This window comes from Carcharhinus amblyrhynchos, chromosome 8, assembly GCF_965287045.1.
Source record: "Carcharhinus amblyrhynchos chromosome 8, sCarAmb.v2.hapA, whole genome shotgun sequence".
Taxonomy (NCBI): Eukaryota; Metazoa; Chordata; class Chondrichthyes; order Carcharhiniformes; family Carcharhinidae; genus Carcharhinus; species Carcharhinus amblyrhynchos.
The window spans coordinates 62,929,035-62,947,448 of NC_137331.1; the positions used below are offsets into that span (position 1 = coordinate 62,929,035).

An 18,414-nucleotide genomic window follows, 5' to 3' on the forward strand; every position below is an offset into this window, starting at 1 on the left:
AGTATCTCTTATGGATGCAATATTTGACAATGACCAGGCAATATCTGCAATTTTATGTTTTAACATGAAGGCACTATCAGATATGTAATAATTATTGAACACTTAACTTTATATGCTAACTTACAATTTAGTAAAACCCTATGTAAAACTATGGTATAATATTTTAACGATATCAGCAGAAAATTATAGTAGCCTTTAGTTGAATAAACTTACCTGCTTCTGAATAAGTGACAGATGTGAACACTGTAGCAGGCAAAGGTCTTAACTGAACAGCACCCTAGGGCAATATTAAATGCCAACAAACCCTTGGAATAAAAACGAATTGTAGTAAGCTTGTCATCAGTTTTGAAACTGCTTTTCTTATTTCAAATTGAAAACAGAATCTCACAGGCACTGTTGAGTGAGATTTCAAAGCAGAAATCAAATACTAAGTGTACATTCAGTGACTATGGTATCACTTTTACTTCATTCATAATACCAATGAATGCTTCCTTATTGCTTGATCTCCTTTTCACGGCTTTGCTATATATAGCTTTACACCAACATTTTTCCTAGTAGAATTAAAAATTCTTTCGCCCAAAAATTTAAGCCAAATTTGATAGCATGATTAGATGGCAATGCACAATTATAAACTTTTATTGTTAAGACATCATTCAGTTTAAATAGCTGTGACTTGAAAACAAATTTCTTATTCACTGTGTATATATTTAGGTTCACAAAGCTACAGCCTGTTCATTTTGTCAGGTTGTTTCCTTTTGGCAGGTTTATTAGTTTATCACCCCTGTACATAAACAAATCTTCACTGACAAAACAGAATAGACCGCCATGAAAAAAAGCTTTACACCACTTTTACATCTAAATTTTAAAGCTCATGTTTAAATTTACTGGTCAAAGAAATACATGCAGATAAAAATGTATATTTGTGTAATGAGAGAAAGATCTACATTTTTCAATGCACCATCCCAAACATAAAACAAAAATAACCCTCTTTCAGCTGCCATTTGTTTTAATCTTAAACTATTCTTTAAGGCAAACCACTGATCCATTTCTGAAGGGGTGCTCTAAAGCTGAATAGGCATTTGGCATTAAAACAAATGATATGAAGTCTCTAAGAATGTACATTTAACATGAGTTACATCTGGGAGATAGACATAGATTGGGGTGGTAGAGTGGGGAGGGAAAAGCAAGTGGTATTGAGACCAAAAGTCAAACCATCTCAAATTTAGAGTAGACAAAGCTTCAGACTAGAACAATACTGCCGTTTAAAGCTGAAGTAGTTCAGAAGATATTGGTGATCTGCTTAACTAAAGGGATTTCAGCTTGGCCAACATACACCCAAGCTTGTATTTTAACTATATATACACAAAGTGGATGATAAATACAGAATTAAAACAGTCCTCTAGCATTTCTCCACAGCATTTGAAATTTGACAGCCTTTACAGTTTGATATTATGAAACGATAAGTAACAGTAATAGGAATTTTAACCCACACAATTAAAATACTCAGATGAAATTTGTAGTGTTTAATACAATTAATTTTGTAGTCAAGGGCAAAATAGACAAAAGAACAACCAGAAAACTGTAAATAGGTACAAGTACAATTTTCAAATCCTGGTCTAAGCAAATATTAGCTTTCTGCTGAGAACAGTATGTACGACAAGTTTTACAAGGTTTAAGGACTTTCCAGATATCTCCTAATAGATAAACCATATAATAATGGCTTCACGTCTTGGACTGGTGTAGGAGAGGATGAAAGATAATAGGCCCAAGTCAAGCAGATAGATAAATGAGGATTTCAACAACAACCTCCACCAGCCTGTTGTCCTCCACTGCTTGAATGTGATGCAGCAGTAGCAGCGTGCTGTGGTCCAATCTTTATGCCATTTGCCTTGAAGAGAAGGAGAAAGTAATTAAAGTTGCATGTGTGTATTGGCTTCAGTAAACAGACATTTTGTGGCAGTAAAACTTCATAAAGTCACCTTTTAATAATATTTCATCCTTGTGCATACCAAACTATTGTACCTGATTGAACATATTTCAGAATTAGAAGTTTAACTCACTTTGCAAAAAGAGATCACAAACCACCTTCAATGTAGCACCAAATGGGTCCACTAAAGAAACTGACTATTTAATGAGGAAAGGTGGGGCTCAAGAGAGGGCAATGTTTTTAAAAAACCGGTACTGTCACCAGGACCCCAGAACATTCCTTCCCCATGGAATCATGCTGTTTAAAGTCTCTACTCAGCAAACATTAGCAATGGGACACTGCAAAAAAAAAATGGTGAACTTGAAACAGGGAAGAACTTTATATTTAGATCCTAAAAGATTTTAGATTAGATTTGAAGTATTACATGTAACAAGTTATTTTCCCAGGTAAATCATTAAGACGGCTGTTAGCAATGCTATATTCTACCATTTCTCAAAGTTTATTTTACATTTTTCATCAACTAAAAAAAGATGCCAGGTAGGAAGGTGTGGGGAAAAGACATTTTCTCAACCTACTGCCAATGCTAGAGATCAGCACTGACTGTTTGACTGTAAATCAAATGTTTATTGCTCAAGTGTCAGATTATAGAAGATCATTTTGGGAAGAAATATTTGGGAAGGACAGCTGATATTTGGAACAGCTCAGTCCTCGTAACTTCCATGTTTCTTATTCATGGTAAGAATAGTCTTCTGTAAATTCCCTCCTCCTTCCTAATTTTTAAATGTGTCTGGTTCTGCACTGTTACTGTTAGGATTCAAACTTAAGTTACATCAATTTTCAACACTTGCTAAGTCACCCTAGATTTCTCAAAGAGCCAGCACAATTTTTTTGACTTGCCTGCTAAGTTTGTTGCAGGCCTTAAAATAATCTTTTGCACACTGCATTCATTCATACAGGAGCAATAATACAATATCAAATGATAACTCATAGAAAAACACTGATAGAGTCCAAAGATCCAGAACAATACCATTTCGATGTTCCACTCTTTTGCCAACACACCGTTATATTAGCTTCTGATCCTCTCACTGTAGCAATACGATGGATTAGGCTGATAACTTCAACAATTTATCGAAACATCAGTTATGCTGCATGAGTGTTCTTTTCAATAATCTTAGTTCCTTACTTTGATAAACATGAAACTACATCTGAAATTGCTACTAACCCACCTACCTAATATTTAAAAATTCTTTCAAAATCCACTTGCAATGCTCTGCTGTTAAATTTAATATCTAATAAGCTTAAAAGATTTTGCTTTTAATATTTTCTACCTTAAGGATGATTCCAATTTAAACAGCCCCACAAATGGGTTGATACAAGCATAATATTCATAATGGAACAAAGTCACTTGAGACCTGTAAGGTTTCAGGTTTGACTTGTATCTTTAGACCCAAGTATGGAGGGGAAGGGAGAGAGGCACGGTGGTGGTGGTGGTGGTAGTAGTGGTAGGGAGGGAGGGGGGAGAGAGAGAGAGAGAGAGAGAGAAAGGGCAACCAGAGTGGCAACTCGAGTGCCATTTAGTGACTCCTGCTAACAAGGTGAATTTGTTGCCATTACTGAGTACACAAAGTTCTGGTTTGCTGCTGTCTGGTCAAAGACAATTGAGCAATTATTTTGGTTCATGTATGAAAACTGCAAAGACTTGCCTACTATGCAACTTTACATTGAATTAGTCAACCTTGAAGAGAAAGTTAGAAAATAAAAATTATTTGAAAAGTACATAGAATATATAGAGAAAGAAAATGCACAACATGAATCTATGCAGCAAAATTAAAAGCCAGTTTGCACATTAAAAATGTACAACTGAGCTTGCTTTAGTCACTTAGATAAATAATCCAGCTTGTTATCCACAATATATAACTCAATTACATAATTGCATGGACAATTTTATATCCCTAATAAATGACCAGAGAGCTTTGAAAAATGAAAAACAACCTACAATAGTCATTATATAACTCACGCTAAACAGGTGTTCCACATAAATAATTCCCTATTGTGTAAGTGAGCAGAATATAAAAACACTGATCCTCTAGGCACCAATTCTTTTGCCAGTTTGAATCAACTGTACATGCCAAGAGTGCGAGTGTTCTATGTCATCAATAATCTCAACACTCCCCAAAGACATGGCAGTTTGCCAAAAACCCACACACATTACACAGAGCACTTTCATTCATCAAACACAGACTTATCTCAACACTTACTAGTTCAAGTGGTTACACCTTAAACCTCCTTTTTTTTGTAAAACTCATGGTTAGCACTATAAAGTTTGCTTAGAAGTACACCATGATAAATCTCAGGTTTTCTAATGCTTGGCAATCATTCCATTTTTACATTAGCCTTGGGGTTTCTGGCAGCAGTTTTATATTTACACCAGATGATGTGGTTTAAGTTCACTCTAACTCCTCTTATTGAATACATGCCCTATGGCTCACTAGCTTCACCCATCTGAAGCACAACCATGGCACTCAGCCAGGTAACAAATGAAAGATCACCAAAGACAAGTTTCTCTTTAAAACTAGACTTAATGTCAGACACTGCAGTATGTTTGCCAAGATATTGTTCATAACTTCTAATGTACTATGATTCAAAATGATGTACTTCCACTTTAGAGCCACTTCTAATATTTTGGAATTAATTTTGTAGACACCATTGCTTCCAGAACAGCATTTTATGAGGTCTGCTGTACATCGTGTTCTGTTACCTGTTCTGATCAAGTTGACAGAAGTAGCTTTTCAACTGATGTAAAAATGTTACATTTTGTTCAAGCAAAAAGTGTGATTGAAGTGCTAAAATCAAAAGGATCATTTTATCAATTGGTTGTTTCTAATCAGAGAGGCTAGATTAAGTGAAACAGCATTCTGATGTGATCTCTAGGCAACTTTTATATTGGGAACGAATATTCACGCAATAGCACCCTATACTTAAAATTAAATCCGACTTCTATCCTGTGAGTACTAAGGGACTACAGTTCTGTGATTCTACTGCCAGGCTGACGATTCAGATTGTGTGTGATGGGATGTTGAAATTTTGTATTCAGAACTAAGCAAGTGTGAAAGCAACTTTAAGTGACAGATCAAGAGTTTGTGGATGTGGAAAGGATGTTTACTCGTGGAAGAATTTAGAATTAGTTATCACTAGTTCTAAAACTGGTTCTAAAATAAGGGGGCCACGGATTTGAAAGAGCTGAGGCAACATTTTTCGAGGGCCACAAGTCTTCAAATTCTTCCTCAAAAGGCAGTGGAAGCAGCCTGAATATTAGAGAGGTATAGATAGATTTTTGAAGGCAAAGGGGTGAGAAGTTTTCAGGAGTAGGTGAGAATGTGGAATTGAAATCATCAGCCATAATCTTATTGAAACACAAAGCAGGCTTCAGGGGCCTTGTCTTAATTTGTATACACTGCAGTATATGAAATATGTTTAACAATTCTACAAAACAGGTGTATTTAAAATCAATTAAACTTTGCTTTTTTCCCATTGTAATTTTCTCTTACTAAGAATAAAACAATGTCTTTTTTTAAATAGAGCTACAGTGATCTCAAAGTAACCACAATTTGTTACCACGATTGATCAAGTAGTTGGATTGGAGGATCAGGTCAGACAATTTGTCCATTTTAAGTGAGGTAGGTAGCTTAAAGTTTAAAATTTAGTGGTGTCACAAATAGGCTTACATTAGCACTGCAATGAAGTTACTGTGAAAAATCCCCTAGTCACCACACTAGCATCTTTTGGGTACACTAAGGGAGAATTTACCATGGTCACTGTACCTAACCAACATGGTCTATACCCAACATAACTATATCTACTTTAAAAATATTCAAGGAGCCCACCTCCATTGTCTTCTGAAAGTTGTAAAGTTGCATGATTGTCAAAATATTTCTCCTCAGTTGTCTGAAAAGGACAACTCTTCATTTTAAAACTTTTCCCCCAAGTTTTGGACTCAGAGGAAACAACCTTTTGACATCCACCCTGTCAAGACATTTCTGGATCTCATTTTCTTCAATCGAGCTATCCTCACACTTCTAAACTCCAGCAAAGACAAGTCTATTCTGTATAACCTTTCATTATGGACAATCTGCTCATTCCAATATCAATTTAATGAATCTCTCAACTATCGCCAATGCATTTATATCCTCTCTTAAAGGAGACCAAAACCGTACACAGTACAAGATGTGGTCTTGCCAATACCCTGTATAACAAACATAACATTCGTACTTTTAGAAGAGCTAAATACGGCAGATGTTAGAAATCAAATACAAACAGAAAATGTTGGATAAACTCAGCAGGTCTGGCAGCATCTGTGGAGAGAAACCATTAACATGGAGTCTAAATGATCTTTCCCTTTATAGAATGAAGATAGAAACGTAAAGAATTTTACAGCTGAAAGAGGTTGTACAAGATGGAGCATAACAGAACATTTAAGTTGGGGCAAAGGAGATATTGGCAAATTGGTCATGGACATGAGGCTTGAATTGAATCATGTTCAATTCCTCTCAGTAAAAAGGATAGCATTCCATTAGCCACCTCAATTGCTTGCTGTACCTGCATATTAACTTGTGATTCATGTACAGGAACACAAATATCATTTGATCTTGGCCAAAAGGCTGAGATGCAATGTAAACACTCAGGGTAGGCAATGAGGTTTCACCTGATGCAATGTTTTAAAAGTTATCTGGGCCTTTTGGCTACGATGAAGCTCAGATCAAGTACAGGAGGAGGATGCAATGCCTCATCCTGTCAGCTTGGATCTGGTTTGATCAAGCCCAAGGTGGGATGTATTGCCTATTTTGTCTGCTTAGATCCTATTTGTCCCTCATGTCAGGGCTCTGATTGGACTTAATTGGCTTTTTGATTAGGAACAAGGTACCCAAAAAAACCACCCAAATCCCTCTGCACCTCCATTCTGGAGCCATTCTATTTAAGTAATACTCTATTTATTATTCTTGTCAAAGTGTGAAAATGTGAAGTTTTCACACATTATATTCTGCCACGTTTTTGACACTCACTCAACCATTTGGCATCAGTCTGCAAACTCATATCCTCTTAACAACATACTTTCGGATTTATCATTGTACCAGCTGCAAATTTAGCTACAATGCTTTCACTCCCCTCATCCAAGTCATTGATAAATTGTAAACTGACAGCCAATCTGAGAAAAATCCAAATTAGGGCTTATGTTGCCAACAGATTGATGGCTTTAATAAATCAAATAAATCTCTACAGTGTTGCTGCATCAACAGCATTAGTTGCTCTCATATCATTTAGTCTCAAAAGGTACAAAACCTGCAGCTAATATCCAGCTGAAACTGTTTTCCAATGGCTGCCATTTCAGCTTGGTCAGATCACCCTCTAGTGTTGATTCATAGGATTACTTGAGGCAGAATGCGCTTCCAGTATAAAACCAGAACTTTAATTTGGGCTATATCCAGTTGATATGCAATTATTTAGAATTTTTGGGACAGTTGAGTAGCACTTAACATGTAGGAATTATTGGATCACACTTGTCAATACCCTTAAGACAGAAGGAGTCCAATTTTTTTCAAAATCTGTTGTGGTTCAAATGAATACATTGTGGAGTCTAGCTACAAACTCTCAATTTCCAATCTCAATTTATTCATGGAACTTGCACACTAGTGAAAGCCAGGATATGCAAAGGAGCTGAGCCCAGATTTTATCCATCTCCAGTAGTGCCAGAACACCACCCAACTTACTAGGGGAAGGAAGGATTGAGGGGGTATGTTATAAAGAAAGATGATCAAATAAATTTAATCATTTTATTACTTGTCTCAGATACTAGGCTTTTGGGACACAGAAGAGAAAGGTCACTCCCGCAACCAAGGGTCATCAAAAAAGCAGTGTTCAACACAAGATTTTCACTTTTTTCAAATAAACCAAAACATTTTCTGATGCAATGAATTGTTGATACAACAGCTCTTTGGAGAAAGACTCAAACTTGGAGTCTCGCAAGGGGAAGGAACTAGCGAGAAAAGATACGAGATGGAAGACTCCTCTTTTCAAAGAGAAAAATTGGCACCAAAATATCCATACAGACATTGATTTTCACAATCCATGGCTAGTTATAATCTTAAAAATGAACAAATCAATTCTATGCCATTGAGGTAAGGGTAATTCTTTACAGAATCATTTATTTTGGGTTTATATCCAAAGCAGATTCTTTAAAGCGAGAGCGCGATCTGGATATCCTGGTATGTGAATCACAAGAGGTTAGCATACAGGTACAGCAAAGGACCAGAAAAGCAAATGGAATGTCATTTATTGCGAGGAGAATGGAATATAAAAATAAGGAATATTAACAGAAAATGCTAGAAAAACTAAGTAGGTCTGGAGAAAGTGTGTTAATTTAACTCTTCTCTCATGGGCGGAACCAGTGAAGAAAAGGTTTGAGACTGGGCTTGTATCCATTGGAGTTTGGAAGAATTAGGAATCTTTTTCAAACAAAAAAAAGATGACGGGACCAAAAAGCACACCTCCTATTTTGGGAAAGACTAGAACTAGGGAATAGTTTAAAAAAGGGATCTTCCATTTAAAATGGGGATGAGAACTTAGGATCATTATATGTAGAATTGTCACATACAAAATAAAAATAAATCTTACCTCATTATTTATATCAAAGACTCCTTCCTGTATTTTTTCATAGATCTCCCTAGCTGTATTAATAAATGCCTGAAAATGAAACAAATTTTATAGTTGATAAATAAAAATCAATGTCTCCAACCAGCATTTTCATTACTAACATTATATCTAGTCAAAGTCAAAACACAAATTATACAACCGAGAAACCGAATGATGTAGTAAGTTGTCACACTTTTGTTTCACCTTTGGAACCAGAGTTTGAATCCAACCTAGAAATGAAAAAAATTATTTTTCCCCCCCACTCTACTGCTATCAAAAGGACCCTACCTAAATTAATTTGAATAGCCAGTTCCAGCAAGCATAATTCCAAATTACAAATGTACCCCTATTTCAACTCATTAGCAAGATGTATTGTTTCATGCATGAAGGTGGCTAATATGAGAAATAGGAACAGATAATCACCATAGGCCTTGAAACTTCCAAAAATTCTATACTCATATACCATAGGGAATACAGCAGGATCTGCAAAAGTATGACAATCCTAGCTAGCTTTTTAATATGATGAATTCAGTCAAAGTACAAGGACTAAAAGTCATAACAAGCCAGGGTTAAATAAACCTTGGCATCACAACCAATTTGCTGTTAAATTTTAGAATTTGGAATAAAACAATTAATGAGGAAGTATATTAGTTCTGATGATACGGGATCTGGATGAGTAGAGCTAAAAAATAAGGGACAAAAATATAGCAGGGGTTGTATATAGACCCCCAAACTAAGTGGTGTTGGGGATGGCATTAAACCTGAAGTTGCAATAAGGGCAAAACAGGCATGCAATAAAGGAACATCCATAATTATGGGTGACTTTACTCTGCGTACAAATTGGGCAAATCAAATTAGCAACAATACCACAGGAATTAATTCTGGAGTGCGTACAGGATGGTCTTCTGGACCAATACTTTGAGGAACTGACTAGAAAACAGACCATCCTATACTATATATTATATAATGGAAAAGGAATAATTGGCAATATAGTTGTGCAAGGTCCTTGAGGATGAGCGACCCATAATATCAAATGGAGTTTGACAGTCGATTTGGAGACTAGGGTCCTGAATCAAAATAAAGGAAACTACTGTTGAAGCTATGATGGATTGGGGAACGTTACTTAAAGGGATGAGTGGATAGGCAATGGCAAACTTTCAAAGAGCACTGAGTGAACTACACTATCGTTCAATCCTGTCTGGCACAATAAAACAGGAAAGGTGACTAAACTATGACTTAAGGGAAATTAGAGGTTGTATTAAATACAATGAAGAGACATACGAATTGGCCAGAAAAAAAACAGACCTGAGGATTGGGAATAGTTTGGATATCAGAAGAGGATGATAAAGGGATTAAGGGGAAAATAAAGCTCAAGAGTAAGCTTACAGGAAACCTAAAACTAACTGTAAATACTTCTATAGATATATGTGAAGAGAAAAAGATGGGAGAAGACAAATGTAGGCCCCTTAGTGAAACAGGAGAATTTATGATGGGGAAACAAAAGGAGTAGCTGATCAACAAAATACATAAGTTCTGAATTCACAAAGGAAGGAACAAAACATAAGAATTGTTGGGGAACACAGGGTTTAATGAAGGAACTGAAGGAAAATCGGTATTGGTAGGGAAATGGTTCTGGGGAAATTTATGGGATTGATGATGAATAAACCCCATGGCCTGTTAAGTACTCTGGGATGTAGGTTTAGTGGCCCTAAAAATACTGGATGGATTTTTGGTCATCTTCCATGAATCTATAGACTGTGTTTTAGTTACCCTTGGATCTGTGGGAACTGTTCCAAAGAAAACAAGGAATTATAGACCAGTCAGCTGAGTGTCTGTGACGGAGAGAATGCTCGAGTCCATTACAAAAGATTTAAATTTTTATTGGAAACAGTGGCAAGATCGGACAGTTAGCATGGATTTACGAAAGGGAAATCATCATGCTTAACAAATCTACTGGAGCTCTTTGAGGGTGTAATTGGAGTTAATTAGGGGGAACAGTGGATGCTGTTCATTTAGACTTTCAGAAGACTTTTGACAAAGTCCCACATAAGGGATCACCGTAAAACCAAAGTGTATGGGTTGGCCGGGAGAGCGTAGTATAGTGAGATGAATAGAAACTAGTTAGAAGACAAAACAGTAGGCATAAACAAGTCTTTTTCCAAGAGGCAGGCAGTACCGCAGGGATCAGTGCTAGGTCCCCAACTATTCACAATGCATATTAATGATTTAGATGAGGGAACTAAATGCAATATCTCCAAATCTGCAGATGACAAAACTGGGTGGTAAAGCTGTGGCTTCAGTGTGATTTGCACAAGTTGAATGGGCAAATGCATTACAATATCAGTAAACATTATCCACTTTGTTAGCAAAACAAAGACAGATTATCTGAACAGGTACAGATTGAGAAACGCAAAAATGCAACAAGATTTGCACGCCCTTGTTATAGCAGTCAGTGAAAGCAAGCATGCAGGTGCAGCAGGTAATGATAAATGGTATTCTGGCTTTCAAAGTAAGGGGAATCAAGTACAGGAGCAGGAATTGTCTTGCTGCAATTATAAAGGACCTTGGTGAGACCACATCTCATTTGAGGAAGGATATTCTTGCTATAAAGGTTTGCAGAGAAGGTTTATCAGACTAATTCCTGGGATGATGGGAAACTTAAAATTCTAACAGGACTAAAAGGGTAGATGCATGAAGGATTTTCCCAACGGCGCAGTCCAGGACCAGGGGTTATAGTCTAAGGATATGGGGTAAACCATTTAGGACTGAAATTAGGAGAAATTTACTCAGTGGTGAGCCTGTGGAATCCACTACCAGCAGGAGCAGGTTACTAAGTTGCATAATAAGCCTTAATGATAATGAACGAACCAGATGGCTCCCTCCTGATCCTGACATACAAACGATGACAGATCTTTAATTAATAAAAAGGATCCTGTTGCTGAGAAGAAAATTGACAGTCCTGTTTCCTCAGAAGGAGAGCAAGAAAGAAGAGGGGATGAAATAGACACTTTTGGGCTGAGGGAGAAACAAAAACAAGAAATTTGGTTTTCTTTGCAGGAGAAGTGAGAAGTTAAATGTAAGCAAGGCTACTCCATATGGGGGAAAATAAATAACGGGGAGGTAAAGAACTCCAGTTGAACAAGTTTATTTGGAATTGGAAAAGGGAAGAGATACCCTATTGCACAAGGACAGAAACCAATTTATACTGACTGAAAATAAACTTTAAGGTTTTCTTTTTGACAACTAAGAGTGCAGGGCCAGAATATGTGCTGGATTTAGCATCTGTTCAGTTACACGATTTTGGATTCAGAAGCTTTAGCACAAACTGATAGACATAGCACAGAGCTAATGGTACAGTTCTGGATGAGCAGTGGCCAAGAGAAAAAAAGATGTACGAGTGCGATTGTCTCAACTAACAAACTCATAATGCTATCTGAAACAATGACTTTGAACATTACTGGTTTTATATTACAGACTTCACGTGAAAAAAAAGTGACAATGGCTTGCGTTCAACTGGGGAATGTTACTACCAATGCCACAACAGCTCCATTACGTTTTGAACAAACGTTTGCTGAGAAAGGTCATGGGCCGAAGGGCCTGTTCTGCGCTGTAATGTTCTATGTTCTATATCAAAGCTTTTCCTCTTGCACTCATCAGGACACCTGATAAGAGTACCGACATAAAAGGAAACTAATTTATACTGCATGTAAATCTATGCAGGAATGGCACTATATTATAATCATTTGGAAAGCCAGTGCAGCCATGATAGGCCGTATCATGCACCATCACAATTGTGATTTTAAGAGAATACCAACTGGTTGGCAAGTGGATTTGTTCCACTTAAGGAAGTCATAGATTTGTGCTGCAGCACTATCATGGTGATCTAAACCCACCTCCATTGCATGAATAAGTATTCATTGAAATTTATGAACTCAGCAACTTGTGCAGTTGAGTTCCATTTTAACAGCATCATTTCCACCCAAATAGATGGTGTTCCATGGGATCCCCTTTGGGCTGAGCTATCGCAAATAAGTTGTGTTCTATGAGATAAATGAAATGACACTCAAACATGCAAGGGACGGGAGATTATGATAAGTGGATGATAAATGTGCTACTTTTAAATTTGCACCTGCATTATTAATTTCTTCACATGAATTAATAGGCTCAATCCTGTGCTCAAATTCACATTTGAAACAAAGCAGTCAAATTAATTCCCTTTCCTTGATGTACTACTTGAGAAATTTGCTATGGTCTATTGCAAGCCTACCTTCACTGGTCAACATACCTGTTGGGATTCTTACTGTTTTATACAATAAAACATTGGTCTATTATCACCATGGAAGCTTGATGCTGAAATAGGCACCATCAAATGCATCCTGTGGGATAATGACTACCCTGATCAGATCATTTTGCGCTGTATATCACAAACTTAAGAGCTCTAAGAGCAGCACCTTTGGCCCTGACAAGTGCCCAGTCTACCTCTGATTAGGGACAGACAGCATAGTTTTGAGTGGAAAATCATGTCTCACAAATTGAATTGAGTTTTTTGAAGGGGTAATCAAGATGATAAATGAGGGCAGTGCAGTTAATGTTGGCTACATGGACTTTAGCAAGGCCTTTGACAAGGTACTGCATGGTAGATTGTTGCATAAAGTTAATCTCACAGGATCCAGGATGAGGTATTGAAATAGATACAAAATTGGCTTCTTAACAGAAGCCAGAGGGTGGTTGTAGAGAGTTGATCTTCAAACTGGAGGCCTGTGATCAGTGGTGTGCCTCAGGGATCAATGTTGGGCCCACTGTTATTTGTCATTTAATATTAATGATTTGGATGAGAATATAGGGGGCATGGTTAGTAAGTTTGCAGATAACGCTAAGATTGGTGGCATAGTAGACAGTGAAGAGAGTCATCTCCAATTGCAACGGGATCCTGATCAATTGGACCAGTGGGCTGACGAATGGCAGATGGAGTTTCATTTTAGATAAATGTGAGAAGATACATTTTGGTAGACTGAACCAGGGCAGGACTTACTCAGTTAATAGTAGGGCATTGGGGAGAGTTAGAGAACAAAGAGATCTAAGGGTACATGTTCATAGCTTCTTGAAAATGGAGTCACAGATGGACAGAATAGTGAAGGTGGCATTCAGCATGCTTGGTTTCATTAGTCAGAACATTAAATACAGGAGTTGGGATGTCTTCAGGTTGTACAAGATATTGTTAAGGCCACACCTGAAATACTGTGCAATTCTGGTCTCCCTATTATTAGAAAGTGCAGAAAAGAGTTACTAGGATGCTACCTAGACTTGATGAATTGAGTTACATTGTGAGGCTGAATAGACTGAGAGGTGACCTTATAGAAGTCTATAAAGTAACGAGGGGCATAGACAACATAGTCAGTCAATACCTTTTCCGAAAGATAGGGGAGTCTAAAACTAGTGGGCATAGGTTTAAGGTGAGAGGAGACAGACACTGAAGTGTCCAGAAGGGCAATTTTTTCTAGAGGGTGTTGAAGTCTGGAACAAGCTGCCAGAGGTAATAGTAAAGATGGATACATTTTTTTCTTTTAAAAAGCATTTAAATTGGTTTATGTTAATGTACCAATTACATTGGTATGATAGGTCTAGAGGGATATGGGTCAAGTGCGGGCAATTGGGATTAGCTTAGGGGTGTTAAAAAAGCGACATGGACAAGTTGGGCCAAAAGGGTCTGTTTCCATGCTGTAAACCTCTATGACTATGACTTCTTTACTCTGGAAGGGTAAAGTATCCCAAAAACATGAGCAAAAGATGAAGCTAGCTGTTTCATACTGCTACTATGCAACAGCAACACAAGTAATATTCACCATTAATAGGATGCTATGATCAAGCCAAAAAGACATTCTGCCTATCATGCAAATGAGTAAGGTGGTATATGAATTTCAGTGTTAGTATGATGTAGGGCCACACATCCCAACCACTGGTGGATCCTGTCAAACAGCATGTCCCAGGCACTACTTCCAAGGCATGGTACAATCTATACCTAACCAGCTCATGCTTTCAAAAAAACTGTGTCCAACATTAGATGCGATGCCACAACTGGACAACATTTGCCAAATAATACTGTGCAAGAAGGATTGCACCGTGAACTAATTTAAAATTGCCAGTCAGGTTCACTATGTGCCACATGGAGTGGAAGCTATATATATGAATACACAAGGCCCTGTTCTTTGCAGACAAAGATCATGTGTACACGTTGTGCCTGTTTCAGCGAAGCAAAATAACTGATTGCCATTTGCTAATTCATTCCCTAGGGCAATGCCTTGCCCAATCAGGGTCAAGCTACCTGGTTTAAATATCAAATGGTTGGTATTATCTGTCAGTTGCCATCAACTGGCACATTCTCCATGTCAACACCTCTTTCAAAGTCCACTTACCAACCAATCAGCATTCCTCTAAGTGTCTAAATGGTTTTCCTCTTACTGGTATTTTTGTGAAGTGTAGCTTCAATATGCCTTTTTTCAGCAATACTTGGCACTACCAAATCACATGCAATTTTATGCTTCACTTTCCCTCCAGCAGTGTTTATTTGTTAATGCATTAGTTCAACATGCTGTAATAATCCATGAAAGACATTTACATACAAAACTTGTCTGGCTGATTGAAAAGTATACAAAAATCTTAATTTGTCTCAGTCAGTTCATAGGATACCTTGGGGAACGATACATTTTTCAAATGGGCTCTGAGTAAGTGAATTTGGCTTCCAGCCAGGACTAAACTTAATACTTCCATATTTCTTAGAATCCCTTTTACAGAGAAACATTAGTCGCTATGTTTTGAATAATATATATATTAGCCCAGTGGCTTTACAAATTACACTAATTAGAAATTGCAGTTTCAAGTTCCACATTCTTCTGTGCAGATTAAATGCCATGCAAGAGTCTGCAAGTCACTCATTCACATGACATGGCAAGATGCTTGAAGTCCCCAGACCCAGTTTTGATAAGTTTATGTGCACAAGCATTTAACTACTGGTTTGTATAACAGACTTTGCAACATATGTTCATTCTTACATTATACATTTCAACTAGGCACGTGCCTGAAAATTTAAAAAGGTCATTGCCAAAGGCAAAACACAAGGGTTATTACTGTTAGGCATAACATACAGATATTAAGCCAAAATTGGATTAACTTATGGCATAAAAACTTCATGCTTACTTCAGTGCTAAATGCTTGCTTTGACACCTCAAAATCTATTCTTCATATCTGAATCTAAAATGTTAAGACCCTGTCTGCTCCAAGTAGATATTAAACATCTGACATTTTGAATGATGGCAGGAGTTATCTATCCTGTGCCCCAGACAATATTTATACCTAATGAATCAGTTTTGTGATGTTATTTAGTCATTATCACATTGCTGTTTGTGGGAGCTTGCTGTGCACAAATTGGCTGCCATAGTTCCTAAATTATAACAATTAAACTTCAAAAGCAATTTTACATGATGCAAAATGAGTTGGGATGTCAAGTTCATGAAAAGTAGTATATAAACAAAATTTCTAAAGGATGAATACCAGAAAGCAATTCAGAGAAGATACGGTTGCTAAAGCATATCCTATTCTCACCCTGATGTCCATTTTGTTTAATTCATTCATGTGATGAGTACTGCCAGTAAGGCCAACATTTATACTGCACAGCCACAATTGTTTGAGAAGATGGCTGTGAGCCAGCTTTTCTTAATCTATTGCAGTTCCTGTTGTAGGTTGACCCATAGTGCTGTCGGGAAGTGAATTTAACACAGTGACAGTGAAGGAACAGTGATTATAGCTCCAAGTCAGGATACTGTGTGGCTCAGATGGAACTTGTACATTGTGATGCTTCCATGCATCTGTTGCTCTTTCTTCAAAGTCAAGGACGTCAAGAGTTTAGTAGAAGCCTTGGAGTTGCTGCAGTGCACCTTGTAGATGGTACACACTGCTGTCACTGAGTTGGTGGTGGGAATGTATGTTTAAGCTGTTAGATGGGTTACTGATCAAGCAGGCTGCTTTGTTTTGGATGGAATTTCTTGACTTGTTGGCACTGCACTAATCCAAACAAGAGGAAAGTATTCCATCACACTCCTGACTTGGCCTTCTAGATTGATAGGTCTGGTGAGTTACTTCCCGCAGAATACTCAGCCTCTAGCAGTACGTACATGGTTAGTTCAGTTTCTGGTAAATAGTAACCCAAAGACAATGATTCTGGGATTCTCCAATGGCAATGCCATTGAATGCTAGGGGAGGTAATTAGGTGATACCTATGAGGCGCAAATGTTAATTGTCACTCAAGTTCAAATCTGAATGATGCCCAGGTCTTGATACATCAAGATGGACTGCTTCAGCATCTGAAAGGCTATGAGTGAACACCTTCGACCTTCTGATGGAGAGACAGGCATTGATAAAGCAAAATGGTTGGGTTTAGGACAGTATTCTCAGGAACTCCTGCAGCAATATCTTGGGATGAGATCATTGGCCTCAATCAACACAACCATCTTCCTTTGAATTTGGTACAACTCCAGCCAGTGAAGCATTCTCCCATCCCCACCATTTCCCTGGAATTCATTTTGCTCCTTGGTCAAATATTCCCAGATATCAAGGGCAGTCATTCATATGTCATATTAGAGTTCAACACTATGCTACAATCACACGCTACTGGGCCAAAACTGTAAGGGGGTCAGGAGGAGTGTGACCTGGCAGAGCCCAAACTGAGCCTTGAGCAGTTTATTGATATCCAAGCACTGCTTTAAGGCATCACTTTCCATAATTTGCTGACGGTAGAAAAGAATAGCTGCAAAATTGGCCAGATTGGGCTTGTCCTGCTTTGTGTACTAGACATAGAATCCTAGATAGTTTTCCACATTGAGCAGACATCGCCAGTGGTGTAATTACACTGGCATAGCATGGCTATGGGGTACAGTTCGTTCTGAAGCTCAAATTCTGGAGTACTACAGCTGGGAGGTGGGCCCACAGCCTTTGTTGTGTCAAGTGTTTTCAGCCATTTTTTGATATCATATGGAATATATTTAATTGATTCATTGCAGACATCTGGCATAGCAAATGCTCTAGTCTCACCTTTTGCACTGACGTGCTCGTTATGGATGGGTCCTTTTGAGCCTTTTCCTCTGGTTGGCTGTTTAACTTTGTCCACATCCCCTGGACATCGCTGAACTGCCCTTGAACTGAGTGGTTTGCTAGGCCATTTCAGAGGGCATGTAAGAGTCAACCACATTGCTGAGGGTCTGGAGTCACTTGACGATGCAAGGGTGACAGGATTTCCTTCCCTAAGGAAGGCTGGTAAACCAGATGGATTTTTACAACAATGGACAATGGTTGTTGTTAGACTTTCAATTTCAGATTTTTATTGAATTAAAATTTTACCATCTCCCCTGTTGGAATTTGACCCCAGGTCTCCAGGATATTACTCCAGTCTCTGTATTGCTAGTCCAGTGACAATACCACTTGCACCATCAATGATTCTTCCAAGTGGTGTCCAACATCAGGAACTCTTGACTCATCATCTAGGAGAGAACAGGTGATTGCCAAGTTTCCTTGTCCATGTTCAGGTTGATGCCTGAGACTTCATGGGATCCAAAGTCAATGCTGAGGACTTCGTGTCATTTCCTCCCAACTGTATACTAACATGTCATGACCTCCGGTCAGTCTGTCTAACAATAAACCAGGACAAGCCCAACAGTGGAGGAGTCTGGGGCTTGGATTACAAGGTCTGATTTGGTAATTTGTTGCTTGTCCATCTGTAGAGTAGCTCCCCCAATTTTGGCATTTGATGT

The 18,414-nt window shown here is 37.9% G+C and overlaps 1 protein-coding gene across 1 annotated transcript in view; it reads right to left on the minus strand.

Annotated features, from left to right (window-relative positions):
• Positions 1-700: 700 nt before the first annotated feature.
• Positions 701-18,414, minus strand: part of rab2a (RAB2A, member RAS oncogene family) — a 76,670-nt gene continuing 58,956 nt past the window's right edge. Inside the window, exons 7-8 of the mRNA XM_080194191.1 lie at positions 8,597-8,665; positions 701-1,888 (exon numbers count right to left, since the gene is read on the minus strand). Coding sequence (XP_080050317.1) covers positions 1,796-1,888; positions 8,597-8,665 — 162 coding nt within the window. The 3' untranslated portion in view covers positions 701-1,795. The remainder of the gene's footprint in view (positions 1,889-8,596; positions 8,666-18,414) is intronic.